This window comes from Miniopterus schreibersii (assembly GCF_964146895.1).
Source record: "Miniopterus schreibersii genome assembly, chromosome: 5".
NCBI classification, from domain to species: Eukaryota; Metazoa; Chordata; class Mammalia; order Chiroptera; family Miniopteridae; genus Miniopterus; species Miniopterus schreibersii.
The window spans coordinates 44,228,899-44,248,351 of record NC_138106.1 but is presented as its reverse complement, the minus strand read 5'-3'; the positions used below and the strand labels follow the sequence as shown (position 1 = coordinate 44,248,351).

General features: G+C 43.5%; 1 protein-coding gene across 6 annotated transcripts in view; it reads left to right on the top strand.

Moving 5' to 3' along the window:
• The first annotated feature begins 3,597 nt into the window (after positions 1-3,597).
• The window catches only part of APOD (apolipoprotein D), a 45,759-nt gene continuing 29,903 nt past the window's right edge, over positions 3,598-19,453 (top strand). The window contains exons 1-2 of one of the 6 annotated variants that reach the window (XM_081138440.1): positions 3,598-3,745; positions 3,935-4,023. Coding sequence is in view for 2 of the 6 variants with exons in the window: in XM_081138439.1 (XP_080994565.1) it covers positions 3,973-4,023 (51 nt within the window). In the remaining 4 variants the exon portion in view is untranslated. Of the gene's footprint in view, positions 3,746-3,786; positions 4,024-19,453 lie in introns of those variants that run through there. The other 5 variants (XM_081138443.1, XM_081138439.1, XM_081138442.1 and 2 more) reach the window with 5 other exon arrangements.

The following is a 19,453-nucleotide window of genomic DNA, read 5'->3' as shown; positions in this document are numbered from 1 at the left end:
CCATGGGGGCTGGGGCTGAGGAGAGCAGGAAGATGATGCAGAAAGGAATTCAGAGGCCACGGACACTAATGGGTGTGGCAGCCCAGATGCAGAGGCTAGAAATGGAGTTTTAAGTCATCATCATAAAAATTATTATTAACAGAATTTTCTTTTAGCAAAGTAAAAAGCATGAGTCACTCCTGGATGAAAAGAACGAGGCATCTGTTTTTTGCAAGTTAAGAAAAAGGCTGCTCCCAGTCTGGTTTCCAGGGACGCAGCCCCTTGGGGCTGGTTCCAGCGCTGGGTTTCCCAGTATTACAGCACAAACTTCTTTTCAACTTCTTCTCCCAGCCAGTGGGTCTCAAATTGGAGTTCCAGACCAGCAGCAGCAGCGTCACCGAGAAACTTGTTAGATATGCAAATTCTCAGGCCCCACTCCAGACCCACTGAATCAGAAACTGGGGGTGATTCTTTTGCAAGTTATAGCTTGAGAGCCACTGCTCCAGGATGGCTTCAAAGAGAGGAGAGAAGCAAACTCATGGCAATTCTCCCTCACTGCTCTCCCCACCCACCAGGCAGGCTGTCCTTTCTAAACTCCTAATAATCATTCTCTTTTCAGATGTGGCTGATGCACCTGGTACTTGCTAAAAAATGAAGTGGCTTGGCCTTTGTTCAATGGTTTGCCTCACCCATGCCACCTTTGGATAATAAAACTACCTTTACCGAGCACTTCATGTGTGCCAGGCTCAAGGGCACCACAATCTGATGGCCCAGTGTCGTTTAGTTTTAAAGAAGAAACACTTACTTCTGCAGCCTCTGATATATTTGGCTGATTTCCAGTTGGAATTAACTAAAAAAGGCCCCAATTTTTTTTTTAAGGGTAATTAGGTCTCCAGGAAGTGACAGCTGTGACAGGCCAGAATGCAGAATTCTGTAGAAACTTCTATTCCCTTCTACAGAGAACTCTTCACGTTTCCAAATGGGTCTCAGCAGAAATAGTTTATCTGAGCCTGAAAGAATATTGATTCCCTTTCAAGTCATAATGAGCCTAACAGCTTTACCTGCTGCTCCTGTCCCATCATATCCTGTTGTGTGTGCAGACTTATCAAAGGGGAAAGAACCTTTAACCTCCCCCGCAGAGGACTCTTCTTGACTGGCTGTAAACTAAAAAGAAAATGAAAATAATTTTCTGGCTGTGTGGACCTCAGATTCCCCTGTTTTGCATCTTTCTTCCCAATGGAACTTTCTGGATTCCTCAAGGCACCCTTTCCCAAGCCTTATGTTCTATGCAACATGCTGCCAAGAGAATGGGAATTTACTCAGTGGAGCCTGGGAGAGTGGGTCTGAGTCCCTGCCATGCCGGGCAGGAGGGCACACCCAGGAGAGCTGACTTCCACCCCATGACTCCACGGGTCAGCACACCCATCTGAGCTCTGGCGCAAGCTGCCTTGGCTGATAGTGAGCGGGAAAGACTCTTAAGCACAGTGGGGAGAGTAACAGAGGGAGACAAGTACAGAGAATCAAGAACAGAAATGTCTTCCATCTAGAACACTGCTCCTCAGCCTTGAGCTGCACATTAGAATTACTTGGGGAGCTTTTAAAATTTCTGACCACCAGGCCATACCCTGGACCAATTAAACAGAATCTCTGGATGTGGCACCGAGGCATCAGCACTTTTTTTTTTTTTAAGAAAATCAGGTTGAATACTTGTTTATTACTCTTGCCGGTTTGCAGAATAATTGTCTCACATTAAAATTTTTTTAATCCTCACCTGAGGACATGCTTAGAGAGAGGGGGGAGAGAGAGAGAGAGAGAGAGAGAGAGAGAGAGAGAGAGAGAGAAGAGAGGGAGAGAGAGAAACATCGATTGGTTGCCCTCTGCATGCTCCCTGACGCGGATTCAAGCCCACAACCCAGGCACGGGCCTGACCAGGAATCTAACCGGCAACCTTTTGGTGCACAAGAGGACATTCAACCAACTGAGCCACACCGACCTGGTGGCATCAGCACTTTTTAAATCTCCTTGGGCGGTTCTAATGTGCAGCCAGGGTTGAAAACCAACTTTTCAGCATTTACTTCCTCCAGCACCCGTTGCTTTCCTGCCTCCTCTCAGGAGGACCATGTGTCAGGGCCCCTTTGCGTTTGTCTTAGGTTGTATTTTCTTCACTTGTCTGGCCTTTGAGGACAGTAATGTAGAATCAGGGGTGTCTTATGCTAAGTGAAAGTTCAACCTGGACTTCTTTTGTTCAGGACCCTTTATTTCCCTTTGGATCTTGGATTTTTATCAAACACTGACAGACCTATCATTTTCCACTTTCTGGTCATTTCTGGTTGAGTCTGATGAACAACTGAGCCTCTCCATGGTAGGACAGTGCTTCATGACAGTAGAGTCTCAACAATAAGATAGACTCTTAATGTTTTAATGGATAAATATGGTGTCCCTTTCAAATGTGCATCACCCCTTCCAAAGAGCCATTTTAAAGTTTGACAACTTAAGACCACGAGATCTACCTTCCTCTCCCCTGCTGGGCATGATGAGGAATTGCCTTTTTTATAAGGCCCCTCCTTTCCTAACTACAATAATCTTGGAAGGGGTATTGGGTTGAACTTGTAGATTCAACCTGTGATTTTGGAGTCTTAAGGAACTTGGGTGTGGTGGCCACCAACTTTTGCCTCATGAACAGTCCCTTCCCTCTTTCTTGCAGTGCAGTTCTTCTAAACATTAAAAGTCTAGCAGAATTCTGTAGACACTCCTGAAGATAGTTTATAATTCATAGGAAACAACAGCAACAAAAACGATTCTGAATGTATTTGCGAGTCTGGGAGGAAAGGGTATAGCCCTGATGGTGGGTCCTCTACCACTTCATTTCCCTAAGCACTGGACATCATGTCCTGTGGCCACCGCAGCTATAAAATTCCCTATAGGAGGGGCTTAGCAAGGCAATCTGTTTAGGAGGGAAAGAAGGAAGGGGCTTTAATCTGAATTGTGTAGCATTTTACTGGAGATTGAAAAAATGTGGATTGTCCCTCTCAGAGAATGAGTTGGTATTGACGAAGATGGTGGGGCCCTGAAAAGTCAGTCACCAGGCAGTCCTGCGGCTTGCCACCCTCACAGAGCATGTCACCCAATATCTGCCTGTTCACACACTGCTACGCTCTCCCCTCTGCCCACCCTGCAGAAAACAAGACTGATCTACCTGGCATTGCAGGACCACAAAAGCACAGACAGAGGCCACCCAAGGGTTGGTACTTTCAACGGACAACTGGGTGCCTTGTTCATACTCAGACACACTGCTCGATTGCTTTTCCACTTTTCCACTTCAGTCACAGAGGCAGGTGAGCTTGTTGTGTCCAGGTGAGTCAGGGGGTGAAGCCTGGGCTGAATTGTTGGGTGTTACAAGAAAGGAGGGTCAGGGACTGATGGGTTCAGTCCATGAGCAGGCCTGAGAGGCCAAGTGTGCACGGCAGGGTTTCCTAGAACCCAAGAGTCCCCTCAGTCTGTCCTGCCACCTCTCTGCCACACCCAGTTAAGTTCAGTCCTTTGCATCCCAGCGGGGCAGATCAGATCCCAGGAGCCTCACCCAGGCTGGAGGAAGCCACTTCGTCTCTTCCAAAAACTAACACTAGAGGGCGCTCTTCTCCAGCGCCGGGCGAGGAGCCGCGGCAGGAAAGCTCCAGCTCCCGCCTGACCCGCGCCATGGGGGGCGGGCCAGCTGGCTCCGCACAGGGGCAGCCCCCAGCCCCCCCAAAGGCGCCGCCGCGGACAGGTGGGGAGGCTGGGCCCCAAGCCCCCGGGAGAGGCGGGCCTGGCGGGCGGGGAGGGGGGAGTGGGGGGCGGGGGAGCCGAGGACCTCCCGACGCTGTGCTCCTTGGGGAGTCGAGTGCCCTGGGATCTGAGGAGCTGCCAGGAGGCGAGGCTGGGAAAGGCGTGATCCAGGTAGAAACTGTTTCCACAGCGGATGATTGATCCAGGTAGAAACTGTTTCCACAGCGGATGACACTTCCGGGAGCAACGAACGCCTGTGCGGCCTGGAGAACACACGAGGTAATGTGTGAGATTGTAAAGTGCTACCCACGCCCGTTTTTATTTGGTTTATTAGTCTCTGCAGATATGGACACGCTGTAAGGGAGGCCCAGGTGTCCCAGGAGAGCCAGGGCTCAGGGAAGGCCCCAGCCTGGCTCACCTGTGCTTCTCTCTCTCCCTTGTGCTCTTCTTGGCCAGGATTTTCTCACAGAGGCCTGGTTTTTAGGGTGGCTTCCAAAAGGCTATTCTGCAATCTTTCGTTTTCTGGGGCCACACCTGTTTTCAGCTGGAAGCCAGAAGGGCTTGTTCTGCATGCAGGGAGAACACTGAGGTTTAGGGAGGTTAAATACCCTGCCGAGACCCGACTAGAAGCGCGGGCCTGCTCAGTCCCAAGGCTCCGCTCCCCTGCTGCATCGGCGGCCTCTTCTCAGCAGGGAGCTACTTGCCTTCTTTAGCAAAAGACACAGAGTTAAAAAGAAAGCTGTGCCTGGGCTGAAAAGTTTCAACTAGGCAAGGGCCTCAAAACAAACAGAAGTGAGCATCACCTGTGACCCCGGTAAGCAGTCCCTTGGTCACTGAGGCAGTGCCAAACCGACATCCACGAGCTCTCTGACCTGGCCTTTGGGCAAATAGGTCAACTGCTTGCCTCTATAGCACCTCAGGCTTTTCTTCATCTAGACCAGATGGCAGAGCTCAGCTGGGGCTGGTTATGTACCGTTGGAGCTGCATGTGTGCCAAGTGAAGTGAGCCTGTGGTGTCTTTGGTTGGAGAACAGAGGGGAATGGTTCCATGTAAAGCCTAAGGTAGCCCAGCAGGTCCACAAATATGGCACGTTGCATCCCTCCCTCCTCCTATTGGGAGGAATAGCACAATCCATTGCCCAACCGTAGAAGGACCTAGAGGTCCTCCCTTGACAGACTGTCCAAGCTGGGCGTTCTCGGGGGCTACATGCTGATGCTGTCACACACAGTGAAGGTCTATGTAATGGCAGGACCAACGTGTTTAATGAAAATGTTGAATTTAATTATTCGGCTGAGCACTAGCTCTCTCTACAGCTTGAGTATGAGCATCTTGAGGACAAAAACCATGGTGATTCGCCCTGGATGCGTATGCCCCCATGAACCTGAACATAAGGTACCTAATGGGTGCTTTAGGAAGCACTAATCCAATCAAACAGACTTCTTCCTCACTGCTATCTCTCTTGCGAGAAATTGTTTTTCTGGAACACAGGGAGGGTCCTTGGATTTAACAAGTCAACATTTTGAAACACAATAACCATCTAAAGGCATCTGGGGTTTTTGTTTGTTTTAATAAACTCCCAAAGAAAGAACCTTTCATGAGTACAAGTTGTTGCTACATTTCTCCTGTTTCTCTCTCAAAAACAACATTTTTTTTCCTAAGATAGTGACTTATTTGGTGTGTTTCACCACCATTGAAAAGTCAAATTATGCCACAGAGTAGGCTGTTATTCAGCTTATTGATCTTAAAGATCATCTTTAATGTGTCAGGGTAAGAGAATAAGACAAAATGTTGCTAAAAATTTTATGTATTTCCCTTGCTGGTGGCAACTCAAACTATATGACAAAGCCTTAGTAAACAAAACAGTATGGTATTGGCATAAAAATAAACACATAGACAAAGGGATCAGAATAGGAAGCCCAGCAATAAACCCATGCATATGCGTTCCACTAATCTTTGACAAGGACTCCAAGAACACAATGTGGAAAGGACAGTCTCTTTTATAAATGGCGTTGGAAAAACTGGATATTCACATGCAAAACAATGACTTTGGAATCCTTATCTTAAACCATACACGAAACTCAACTTGAAATGGATTAAAGACTTAAGTATGGGTCTATTTCTGGGTTCTACACTCTTCCATTTATCTACATGTCTGTTCTTTTCCCAGTACCACGCTGTCTCAGTTACTGTAGCTATATAGTAAGTCTTGAAGTTGGATAGTGTCCATCCTCTGACTTTGTTCTTCTTCAATATTGTGTTTACTACTCAGGTGTGGGTAAGATTTTGTAGGCAGAAATGGAGGTGAGAGCACCCAGGAAAGGAAACTGAGCAAAAGTTTGATAGAGGAAAAGGGGGGAAACATTTTGAGGACCGGTGAGTTGTTCTAGCTGTTTGTACCCTAGTTTTATAAATGTAATTATGGCTGTGTTTTCTGGAAAATAGATACTTCCAACCACAGATAGAATTGTTCTTCCCCATGGGGCTTGTGAGTGCCCAGGCCTAAAGCGGAGTTGAGGAGTGCGACCCTAGGAGAGCCTGTGGCCTGGCTGTCAGGGCATTTTGCCAGCCGTGGAAGTCAGGAGCCCAGATTTAATATCGTGAGATTTTGTTGATAACATGTTTATCTTTCAGCCTGATCTGAGGACAGATGAGAGGCCTTCCCAGGGTTTTCTAGCTGTGGGGAGTCAGTGGTATTTGGGGGAAGACACTGACTTGGAGTCAGGAGACCCGAATTCTAGCTTGGGCTCTGCCATTTCTGGCCTCATGATGTGGTACAATTAACTTCCCCCTCTGTGCCTCAGGTCCTCCTTCTGCACAGTGGGATGATGACAGGTGCCCTCTTGGCTTCCCAGGGAAGATCTTAGAAACAATTAGGTAATGTATCTGCAAGCACTTTGTACACTATGAAACACTACACAGGTAAAGGATTATGAAACGGAAGGAGGTGATCCTTGGAGGAAAGGTGCTGTCAGGTCTGCAGCACATAGTCAGTCATCACGTTTCACTTTTCTGCTCCTTCCCCAAGTAGCAGGACCTGCATCTCCTTGGTGGGTTTGCATAAATTATTAGAAGTATCAGTGAGGAAGCTCCATCTACAGACCCAGCTCTGCCCTCAATTTACCTTCATTTATTTGTAAGTTCCTCAAAGGCAAAGGACCTACTGTTTTTCTGTATGCCCATAGTGCCTAGCACAGCATCTTGCCTATAGGAGACATTCAAGGAGTACAATTTTGGCTTTTTAAAAGGAGAACATATTGGGGAACACCTCACATGATAGGCATTGATATGATAAAATCAGCTGAACACAGCTTAGCGTGAATCAGATGGCACAGAAGTGTGTGATGTCTAGTAAAGGAGGAGCACACATCCAATGACAGTCTTCCCAGCCACACCGGGCCTCAGAGAAACTCCCACATGAGGACTCAACATTGTCAGGGACAATTGGAAACAACCTAAATGCCCATCAACAGGAGTATGAATAAACACATTGTAGAAAATTCATTGGATTGCTAAATAGTTAAATGAATCAATAGCTAAATCTCAAAAATTTGTTATAGAAAATTATATACAGTGTGTCATAATTTACTGAAGTTTAAAACATGCAAAGCAATGCTATCTATTATTTTCTGAGTTATACATTTAACCATATAAAAACATGCATGGGAAAGATGAACACCAAGCTCATGATAACGGTTTCTCCAGGGGAGAGAGAGGAGGGAGTCTGAAAGAGGTCTCTAGGGGGCTCCAATTGTAGCTGTAATGTCTAAATCGAATGTGGGTGAAAATGTGACTTTAAAAGTCTGAAGCAAATGTGGCATCATAGTAGATTGTCAGAGCAGAGGGGTGGGTTCTTAGGTGATTATTCCAGTCAGCACTTTTTATATATCTGATACATTTCATTATTTCAAATGCCCCTTGTCAACAAGGGCGGGGAGGGGGCTTTAAATGAAGTTTAGGCTGTATTAATAAAAACAGTGTGCTTCAGACAAGAAAAATGATCAGTCTCTGTTCTGCTGGGTGGTGGTACCCCACTCCTCAGGGGGGCCTGACAAACGGAGCCCAAGGAGGTGGGGAAGGGTGGGTGCAGAAGGGCTCAGGAACCATCTCATGTGAGGGAAGTTAAAGGAATGGGAAATATTGAACTTGGAAGTGAGAGGACTCCAAGGGGCATATGACCACAGCTTTCAAATATCTCAGGTCGAGCAGGAAACAGACATAATCCGTGCGATCCCGAATAAGCTGAAAGGCAGAGGAGCCCGATTCAACTCACCATCTCCCTCGGAGTCACAGCTGTTGGCCGCTGGACCCCGGCTGCTGGGGGACATCTGAGCACCTTCCACCAGTGTGAAAGGAAGAGCTGATCTTCCAAACTCTGGGGGTGCTGCAGGGAGGATTCCTGCCCTGTGTCAGAGGTTGGCTAGGTAACCTATAACATCCTTTCTAATTGTGAGGTCCTTAAAAATTCAAATTTGTATGAGCCTATAGATTAAAACTATAACACAGCATTTATTTTTAGTGTTGATATTCCCAAAGGTAACAATAACAAATATTATTTTATCATTGTTTATCACATCTTCTAGGATCCAGGCGATCAGGGTTCGATTCCCGGTCAGGGCACATGCCCGGGTTGTGGGCTCGATCAGTGACTCTCATAATTGATGTTTCTATCTCTCTCCCTCTCCTTTCCTCTCTCTGAAATCAATAAAGATATATATATATTTTAAATCTATTAGAATGTCATATAAATGGAATGATACAATATGCAGTTTTCTGTGTTTGGCTTCTTTCACTTAGCATAATGCTTTTTAGATTCATCTGTTCTTGTATGTATTGTAGTTAGTTGCTTTGGGTCACTGAGTAGTATTCCATTGTATGGATTTATCACAGTTTGTGATATCACCACATAGATATTCATCTGTTCACTAGCTGATGGATGTTAGAGTTGTTTCCATTTGGGGTCAATATGAATAAAGCTGCTATGAACATTTGTGTAGCAGGCCTTCATGTAGACATGTGTGTTTTTTAATTCATTTTATTTAATGTGTTAAAACAAAAATATAATTTTCACATATGACATTCAGTTTACCTGTAAATTAGGACTTGGATTACCTAGACTTTATACGTTTTGGGGAGGAGAAATCCTCATTTAAATTTGTCACCTATTACTTTGTAATTTTTTTCCTTTAATATCAATGACATAAAACGTACACATTCTTTCCAGTTTTAAGGAGCTAGAGTATTTTTTTAAAGATGTCTTATTATATTTATAATGGTTACATGTTTAGTTGAGAAATGGTAATGCACACAGAAGCTGAGTACCGTGATTTGGACATGTGTTTTTACTTCTCTTGGGAAAGTACCTAGAGGTGGGATTGCTGGGTCATATGGTGTGTGTGTGTGTTTAGCTTCATAAGAGATTGTCAAACTGTTTTCCAAAGCGGCTGTAATGTTAGTATTCCCACCAGCGATGCCTGAGAAATCCTGTTGCCGCACTTGCTATGCTCAGCCTTCTTCATTTTCACCGTTCTCGTGGGTACGAAGCGATACCTCATTGTGGTTTTAATGATCACTGATGCTGGTGAGCATTTTTTTTATGTTTATTGGCCATTTGTATATCTTTGATAAAGTGTCTGTTTAAATATTTTGCCTGTTTCTTTAATTGACTTGTCTTCTCATTACTAAATTGTAAGAGCCCTTCACGTATTTAGAATATAAGACTTTTATCAGATATGTTTGCAAATATTTTCCTCCCAGGCTGTGGCTTGCCTTTTCATTTTCTTAACAATGTCTTTGAAGAGCAAATATTTTGAAACTTGAAGAAATCCAATTGATAATTTCTCTTTTATTATCCAATTGATAATTTCTCTTTTATGGTTCATGCCTTTCGTGTCCCAAGAAAATTTTGCCTAACCCAAGTCCACAGAGATTTTGGCCTACATTTTCTCCTAGAGTTTTTAGAGTTGTAGCTCCTGTATTTAGGTCTATGCCTCATTTCAAGTTAATTTTTATATGTGATGTGAACTGTGGGTGGAATTTCCTTTTTTCCCAAATGAATATCACTGTATTAACACTATTTATTAAAGAGAGTATTCTTTCCCCCATTGAATGACCTGAGTATCTTAGTCAAAAACCAATTGGCCATGGATGCAAGGATCTCTCTCAGGACGCTATTCTTTCTTTAATCTGGATGTCTGTCCTTCATACTGCTACCAGACTGTCTTTTTTTTTTATGGATGTTTATGGTATTTTATTTCTCTTTTTTTTTCAATTACAGTTTGCATTCAACACTATTTTGTGTTGGTTTCAGGTGTACAGTACAGCAGATAAACTTTATATAGATTATAAAGTGTTCCCTCTGATAATTCAAGTGCTCACCTGGCACAATATACAGTTATTACAGTATTGTTAACTATATTCCCTATGCTTTACCTTACATCCCCAGCCTATTTTGTAACTGCCAATTAGTATTTCTTAATCCCATCACCTTATTTCACTCTCACCCCGAAACATCCCTCCCCCCGGCCTCCCCCCTCTGTCAATCTGTTCTCTGTATCTATGAGTCTGTTTCAATTTTGTTTGTTCATTTATTTTGTTCTTTAGATATTACTTATCAATAAGTGATATCATATGGTATTTGTCTTTCTCTGTTTGGCTTATTTCACTTAGCATAATACCCTCCAGGTCCATCCATGTTGTCACAAATGGTAAGATTTCATTCTTTTTTATGGCCAAGTAATATTCCATTGTAGATATGTACTACAACTTTTTATTCACTTGTCTATTGGTGGGCACTTGGTTTACTTCCATATCTTGGCTATTGTAAATAATGCGGCAATGAACACAGGGAGCATAGGGGAGCATGTAGTCTTTTGAAAAAGTGTTTTGGGTTTCTTTGGATATATATGCAGAAGACTACTGCACTGTCTTGATTACTGTAGTGTTACAGGAAATCTTGAAGTCAGATAGCATAAATTCACCAACTTTGTTCTTCCTTTTCAAGATTGTTTTATTATTCTCAATTCTTTGCAATTTTGTATAAATTTTTTAGTTAGCTTATCATTTTCAACAACAAAAACTACTATATCTGTTGGGGTTTTGATTGAGAGAGTGTTGAATGTGTAGAGTAATTTGGAGAGAACTGGCATCTAAATGATGCCGAGTCTTCTGATTATTGTTAGTGTGACATATCTTCTACTATCCTTTTAGTTTTAAACGATTATGTATTTATATCTGAAGCTGTTTTTTTGATGTATGTGTTGTTTTTATTTTTAGCAAATAGGTCTTACTTTTAAAATACAATCTGACAACCTTTGCATTTTTTAAATGTTTTAATTTATCTTTATTGTTGAAAGTATTACAGATGTCCCTTGTTTTTCCCCCTTGACCCCCTCCACCCTGCACCCCCTTCCCCCAAGGCCTTCACCACACTATAGTCTGTGTCCACAGGTTATGCACATATGCATATAAATTCTTAGATTAATCTCTCCCCACCCACCCATCCTCGCCTTCCCAGACTGACGAATCTCAGAACCTTTACATTTTAATAGTCTAAACTATTTACATTTAATAGGTAATATAATAAGCCAACAAAATGGAATTGTAAAAAGTACTCAATCTACAAGAAAACAGGAAAAGGAGAAAAACAACAGCAAAAAACAGATAAGATAAAAACAAATAGTAAGTTGGTAGCTTTAAATCTAGATTTAAAAATATATATCAATATTATCACGAGGTAAATAATTTTTCGTTGACAGATATTTTTTATTACAGTACTTTAAAGATACCACTTTCTTGTTTCTGGCTTGCATGGTTCCTGTTGGAAAGTATACTGTCACTTTTATCTTTGTTCCTCTGTATTTATTGTTTCTGTTTTTCTTTTCTCTGATTTCCTTTAAGGTTTTCTTTATACCTTTAATTTTCAACTGGTTGACTATCACGGGTCTGGTAAGTGTGTTTTCCTTTGTGTTAATCTTTCTTCGGGTTTTCTCAGCTGCTGACTCTGTGGTTGGTCTTTTTTTCTTTCTTTTTTTCATTAACTTTGGAAAGTTCTCAGCTATTATCTCTTCAAATATTACTTCTGCCCCCAAATTCTCTCTTTTGTCTTCTTTTGGCGAATCCAGTGACACATATGTTAGACCATTTGATATTGTCCCAGAGATCTTGGATGTATATTTTGCATTTTTACCCTTTTTCTTCTTTGTGTTTTGGTTTGCATAATTTCTCACCTATCTTGAAGTTCACCGATTCTTTCTTCTTTCATGCCCATTCTACTGATAAGAATGTCAAAGTAATTATTTCTGATATTGTATTTTTCATCTAACATTTGCATTTGACTAGTTTGAATAGCTTCCATCTCATTGGTGAAATCCTCTCTTTGTTTATGTATGTTATATACCTTTTCCACTAGTTCTTTTAATATATTAATTATAGTTATTGTATGGCTTTCCTATTGCTTTTGTAACAAATTACCACAAACGTAATGGCTTAAAACAACACACATTTATTATCTTATAGTTCCAGGGGTCAGTAGTCTGAAATGGGTCTTAAATGGCTAAAATGAGTGTCAGCAGGGCTGCATTCCTTGCTGGATGTTCTAGGAGAGACCTTGTTCCTTGCCTTTTCCAGTTCATAAAATATTGTCATCACAGATGCATCCAGGTCCCCCTCTTATTTTATTTACATATTCCCTTGTATCCCAATTCTGGCTCTCATTCCTCTATATATGTAAACATCCTAATGTGTTTAATGTGGATCTTGTATTCTTAAAAAATATATTTTGTTGTTTGATATACATATGTTTTAAATTACATAAATGGCAGTGTGGTTATATATCGTTTGGTTTCATACTTTTTAAACATAGCACTGTATTTTTAGGATCCATCCATGTTGTTATGCACACAACTAACCTTTTCCTTCTAAGTGCTGCATAGCACTTCATGGTGTGCATCCACCGTGAGTCATTACTCCAGCAGTGAGCCCAGATTGCCTCCAACTTCGTGAATAACACTGCAGCACATCGTCTCTTGTGTGACCCCTTATGGACCTGTATGAGATTTTCTTTGAGACAAACCAGGAGAGGAATTGCTGGGTCACAGAATATATATGATTTGACTAAATCCTGATTCACTCTAGACCACCTGCACCAGTGCCCTCTTCCACCAGTAGTTCAGGAGATTTCCTGTAACCCATAGCTCACGACATGTGGCATTATTCTGCTTTCTAACATCTACCAATCTAATAGGTATAAAGTGATGTCCCTTTGTTATTTTAACTTGTACTGCTCTGGTGACTAATTTGAGTCAGTTTGCCTTTGATCTATGTGACTCTCAGTTGATTTTTTTCTCTTGTGTGTCCTCAGTTGAAAATGTTTCCCAGGCCCTTTTTAGAGCTTCCCACAAGTATCATTTGGTCTTTCTTCCTTGTTTATTGTCATCACTGATGGCAGTCAGATGCAATCAGAGGCAAACTAATTCTTTCCTGCAGTCATTGGCTTACATGGTGAGTGGGATTATGGACATGCAGGTGCCTGAATTTCAGACTGCAGCTTCCATCGGCAAGACTTTTGCTACAATAGTGTTTGTTTTATTTTTAATTGCAATAAGTAATTAAATAGAAAGGCTTTTTAATCACCATATTTGGGGCTCTGTACTCAAGAAGAGAAACCATTTCTTTCTCGGGGTGTTTGCTAGTGACATTTAAAAGCCATTATTCTTTCACTTCTCTAGGAAAGACACGTGGCTGCAGGAATTTTCTGTTTGAGGATCCAAGGCTGTGCCTTGCATGTGCATGCAATTCTGTGGGGAAAGTCAGACCTGTGGAAGAAGTTGGTTCAAAAGTAGAATTTGGAAAATTCTGTCTAAATACTCTCTCAGCAATAAACCAAATAAAAAATGACATAAACTTCCTCTAAGTACTTGAACATATCTAAACATTTTAGGCATGATGCTGAAATGCCAGTACCTACACCACTGCTGCTCAGTAAAGGTCAGGATCAAGCTACATCAATCCTCCCAAGGTGGATTCTTCTAAGGTCAGATGCGTAGTCAAATTTCCCTTTGCAAGTCACTCTTGTCACACAAAGTCCCAGAAACTGGCGTGGAAGTGTGGGTCATTAATTTCTCCAGTCATCTGTCTACATTTCCATCCCAGATGTTTTCTGAGTTCTACCTAGATTTTCACAACAAGGTAGCCTCCTGCTCCTTCTAGGCTAGGCTGATCTTCTGCACAGGTGGCCAAATTCTGCTACTAGATGAATTATATCTGGCAAAGACAGTCTGATGCTTTAAGAAGCAAAAAATGTGCCTCTCTGTACCTCACCCCCACTGATGCACATCGCCTCAGCTGTGGTTATGCTAGTAAGAGCAGGGCTGTCATATTTTAGGGAAAAAACCTCATTGGTAGCCACCCCACTGTCTAGTAGCAGAAGGGAAGGTTGTGTCCAGGGCCACAGTACACATGTGTGCAGTTTGTAGACTGTATATAAGGGCCCAGTAGAGCTGGTGAGTGGGGACTGAAGTCCAAGCTCTGTGTCCCGAGTTAGATGTAGGTCTTCCCCAAAGGGGCCACACAAATGTGCCCTGTAAGCTACTGGAGACCCCACAAGATCTGTGTTGGATCTAAAAAGGTCAGATTTAGGGACAGCTGAGAACAGGCCTAGGTTGCTGTTCTGTTCTGAACCCAGGCACTGTGTTCTCTGTTGCACTCTGTGGAAGTTGTATGCCTATGACACTGCCTGGAAAATTGCAGATAAATGCCTCCTATCCTGGGAGAAAAGGTTGCAGCAGCAGTTCTCAATGGAGGAAAGGGGATTTTGCCTTCAAGGGACATTTGACAATGTCTAGAGATGTTTCTGATTGTCACAATTAGAGGCTGCTACTGGTGGTTAGGGGCCAGAGATGCTGCTAAACATCCGACAGTACACAGGACAATAGAATTATCTGATCCAAAACATCAATAGAGCCACTGCGAGGAAACTGCAAGAACACGAAGATAAGAGTAATGAGTTTCCTCCAAAGGTGGACGTGGGATAATGATGTGGTTATATTTAGCTTTTCCCTTGAAGTAAAGGTTTCTCTTCTATCCCAATCCTACCCCATCCCACCCTCATTTCCTTCTTACCTGTCCTCAAGATGGGCAAAAGAGACTTGTACATATGATTATGAGTGTCCACGTGCATGAGTCTACATGTGTATGGCAAAGAGAAACAGGGGCAGACTGAGAAAGAGAAGACAAAGGCAGAAAGAGATGTTCAGAGATGTTCGGGGAAGGGAGGGGAGGGGAGGGGAGGGGAGGGGAGGGGAGGGGAGGGGAGGGGAGGGGAGGGGAGGGGAGGGGAGGGGAGGGGAGGGGAGGGGAGGGGAGGGGAGGGGAGGGGAGGGGAGGGGAGGGGAGGGGAGAGTTGTTTTTTCAACAACTACCACTTGTAATATGCCAGAGTCTGGAAATTCAGCAATAACAAGTCAAGGCCCCTGCGCTCAGTGAGCCCACAATCTCCTCAAGAGACAAAGGCAAGTGGCTGTAACAGGTGTGGAAAGTGGAAAGCTCACAATAAAATCATAAACAAACCCGGAGGGAGGGTGGAGGGGGGCTGCCGCCCTGCAGGGAAGCGGTGCAGGGAGGCTTCAGGGTGAGATGCCTGCTGAGGTGAGGGGAGGAGATGCATTTTGTCAGGTGGGCAGAGTGGGGAGCCGCATTCTTGATGGGCCCCTCTGAGGGGTGGCCCAGGGTTAGGAGGAGGTGAGGATGCAGGGTGGGCTTGGGCAGTGGGGGAGTAGAGGCCGGAAATGAGGTTGAAAAGGGCAGTTATGACCCCCCCATGACCCCCCAGGGCAGGACGAGACCTTGTTCCCATGCTTGGAGTTGTACACACGGCAGATGCCTGGAGTTTCTGGTGTAATATTTCCTTGCCTCTTTCAAGTTTTACTTAAGTGTCATCTTTTCAGTGAGACCTCCCCTAAAAATTTTCAGTTCCCCTCCCTGGCATTCCCAACCCCCTTATCTACCCTTTCCTGCAGTATTCATCATCTAATACCATGATATAATAAACCTATTAATTTAATGTTTGTGTTCCTTGACTAGAATGTAAGCCTCATGAGAGGAGGGATTTTCTTTTGTTTTTCAATGTATCTAGAACAGTGCCTAGAACAGTGCCTCATGCATAGTGAGTGCTCAGTAAACACTTGCTGGATGACTAAATGAATGAACATGGAGATTCGAGGCATTCCCCCAGCTGTCAGCCCTTTCCCAGAACTTGACGTTCTCACAGCTGTTCCTCAGGAGCTGTAACAGATTTTTAGTATTGCATAACTAATTACCACAAATATAGGGTTTAAAACAACACACATATATCATCTGACAGTTTCTGTGGGTAAGGAGTCCAGGCACAGCTTAGTTGGGTCCTCTCTCTAGAGTCTCAGTGGCTTCAATCAAGGTGTCAGCTGGGGCTGGGTCTCAGCTAAAGCTCTGCTGGGGAAGGGGCCACTTCCAAGCCCCTCGGCTTGTTGGCAGAGTTCAGTTCCAGTAGCTATGTGATGCAGGGCTTCAGTTTCTTACTAGCTGTTGGCTAGAGGCTGCCTTCAGCTCCTAAAGCCCACCTGCAGTTCTCTGCCCTTAAGGTTTCCCAAGGTGGCCGCTTGCCAGAAAGGGAGACAGAGACTCCAGCAAGATGATCACTGCAGCTTTATGTGATATAATAATGTAATCCCGTGCACATAATCACCACATCCTGTCACCTTTGCCATATTCTATTGATTAGAAGTAAGTCACAGGTCCCATCCACTCAACAGGAGGGGACCACAGAAGGGCATGAACATCGGGAGTTGGGATCATAGGGGCCACTTTAAGAGAAAGTCCACCACAGGGGTGACAGCTAGAGGCAGTGCTTCTCCTTTGGACACTATCAGTCCCTTGGTCTTATGCACGCCTCAGTCTCCGCACATATTAAAGTTATTTATGCACGGGTCTGCCTCCTCCACAAGATTGGGGCCAGGGACTGTTCTTATCTTTAGTCAGTTTCTAGCACAGAGTTTGGCATATAGTAAGACATCAGGTTTGGAGGAATGGGTAGAAGGATGGCTGAATGGATGGAGAGAAGGGTGGATGGATGGGTGGGTGGCTAGTGAGTGGATTTATGAATGGATAGATGGACAAAAAGCAGAAAAGACGGGAAAATGTGGTAATGAAACAAAGGTGAAGGCAAAACACCTGGACAAAAGGAATGGAGCCCTCACCTGACAGTGGGGCCACTCACTGTGAAAGCCAAAGATACAAGCAATAAATTACATGTCTGCTCCAGCCTTGTTCCTGGAACTGCCACTTGGAGTCTTTCGATCAGGGCAGCCAAGAGACCAGAGGTAAACAGTCCTCCTTTGCCAGATCCTCTTTTTCCTCCTCAGGGAATAGGAGTGGAAAACATCATGAGAGATGTCCAAATGTTCCATGTGGGAAGGCACCAATGAAATCCTTCAGCTCTTGGTGACTTTGGCAGGTCTGGGGGTAATTTCCTAAGAAATAAACTGAAGGAAGAAAGCAGAAAAAGGATCTTTTGTAATCCTCTCTAGACTCTAGGCAAAGGCCTTTGATAACAAAGGATTTTGCAAGTGCTTCATGCAATAAACATTGAGTTTTGAGCTAAACCTTCTTGAGCAATTGCTACAGTGCAGGATGGTAGGTCAAGGCTGTTCCAGGCTTTGGCCTCTGAGTCCAAGATGGAAGCCAGGTCACAGGCACATCCTAGAGGTGGAGGCAGAATCTCGGCTGCCATTCCTCTGTTGCAATTAGGGAAGGCTACACTTCGGCAACTCTACTGATGCTGCTAAATGTGTTTTCTACCCACGTGCCTCATGGGAGGAAAGACTGTGACATTTTCTGGTTGAGAACTTTAGACTGGTGACCTCGGGTTAAACCTTTACATATGCATTTTCCCCCTTTGGCTTGAATTTTAATGATTTCTTTTTCTCAGCTGACCCATGACAGGTAATTTGCTTTATGTCATGTAAAGGTTATTAATAACCAAGGTGAGTGAACTGTGACAGGTCCCACTAGAGACCATGATATTTTATGTCTTTGCTAATTAGGGGCAGAGTATAAGGCTGAGGAACACTGTTGTTTTTAAAGATGGCAACTGGGCTTTTTTCATGGATCCATGTTTGTAAAAATGTTCATAACAGAAATCCGGGAAATGTCTGGTGCTTAGTTTCCCCTGGGGTAGATGAACCTCAGAAACTGGATGTTCTGACACAGGAAGAAAATGTCAGATTCCAGGGTTGGTCACTAACTTTCAAATAAAAAATTTAGCCTAATTTCTCTTCTTGTGCTTTTGTTGTTGTTGTTTATTGAATTTATTCATTTATTTATTAATTTTTAAATAGCCTATCAGCATGCCAGCACCTAGCTAAAGGAGCTTAAAGTCAACCTGGAGAAGCCAATGAATGACAGTGGGATACTGATATTGCCCCAAGAGCAAACCAGTAAGGAGAACTTGGAATTTCCAAAAGAACAGTGTTCTTCCTTGTTTTGAAAGCCATGTCCTCACTTGGGAAGAAAGGGGCTTTCCTCTGTTCCTCATCACATTGGCTTGTCTGCTGCCTTTCAGTGTAGTTCTTCCTCTAATCTGTAGAAGTCCTAACCTGAGGAGCATAGTTCTTCTGGATCCAAAGCCAGTAACTAGACCTGGAACCATTGTGAGAAACATTAGAAGACCTGCTAGTTCCCTGCTGGAGTCTCTGTGTCCTGAGTCCACAGTTGAGGCCCCAACTTCTAAAAGCTTCAAAAGCTGACTTTGCACAGGTGGAAAGCTTTTGTATGAAGTTATCAACAACATCAATTCTCCTGTTGGGTGCACAGCACTTTGCTTGGTACTATGAGGAGACACAAAAGGGATAAAGTCATGGCCCTTACACTCCGGAGACAATGTGTGTGAGCTACGAAATGGCTGCTGTTTCCCCTCCACCTTCCAAATCTCATGTGAGAATCCCTCTGGTGGTCTGCCCTACCCAAAAACCCATAGGGAAGGACATCTGGAAAATGCTGTTCAGCCTAGTCAAGTGGACACATTACAAAGTCATTACAGTAGGAGCTCACTATTTGTTGGATGGATGAATGAATGAATGAACTGGCATGGTATCAACAGGCACTTGTCTATCTGGTCCCACTAGAATGAGAGCTCCAGGAGGGATGGGATTTTTCTCTGATTCATTCATTGCTATATCCCCAACACCTAGAATGGTGCCTGGCCCATATAGGTGCTTAATAAAATTTTGTGGAATAAATATTGAATAGACCTGACCCCAAACCAAACTGTGTGGAGTCATTAGAAGACACAACCAAAGGAAAGTTTTCTTTGGTACAGGCTGTGAGAAATGCATGAGGAGCCATTTTATACATTTAACATAAAAGGGAATAAAATGGAACAATGGAAAAACCGTATTTCCTTCTCTCACAATATATCTTAGGAGAGCAAAGTATAAAACTCTTGGAGCAAATATCATAAATAATAAGCCAATTACAGAGAAGCTTGGCTAATGAGTGCCAAGAATCCTGGTTAAGGGAACAAAGGAGAGAGAAAAGTTAGAAGATTTTATTTGTGACCTTCCTCAAGGTCCATGTGGGGAGCTACAGGGCAGCAGAAATGCTAGAGGGAACTCGACCTGCTGTGAAACCTGAGCAGGCCACGGGTACTCCAGAACCAGAACTGTTGAAGCACAACCAG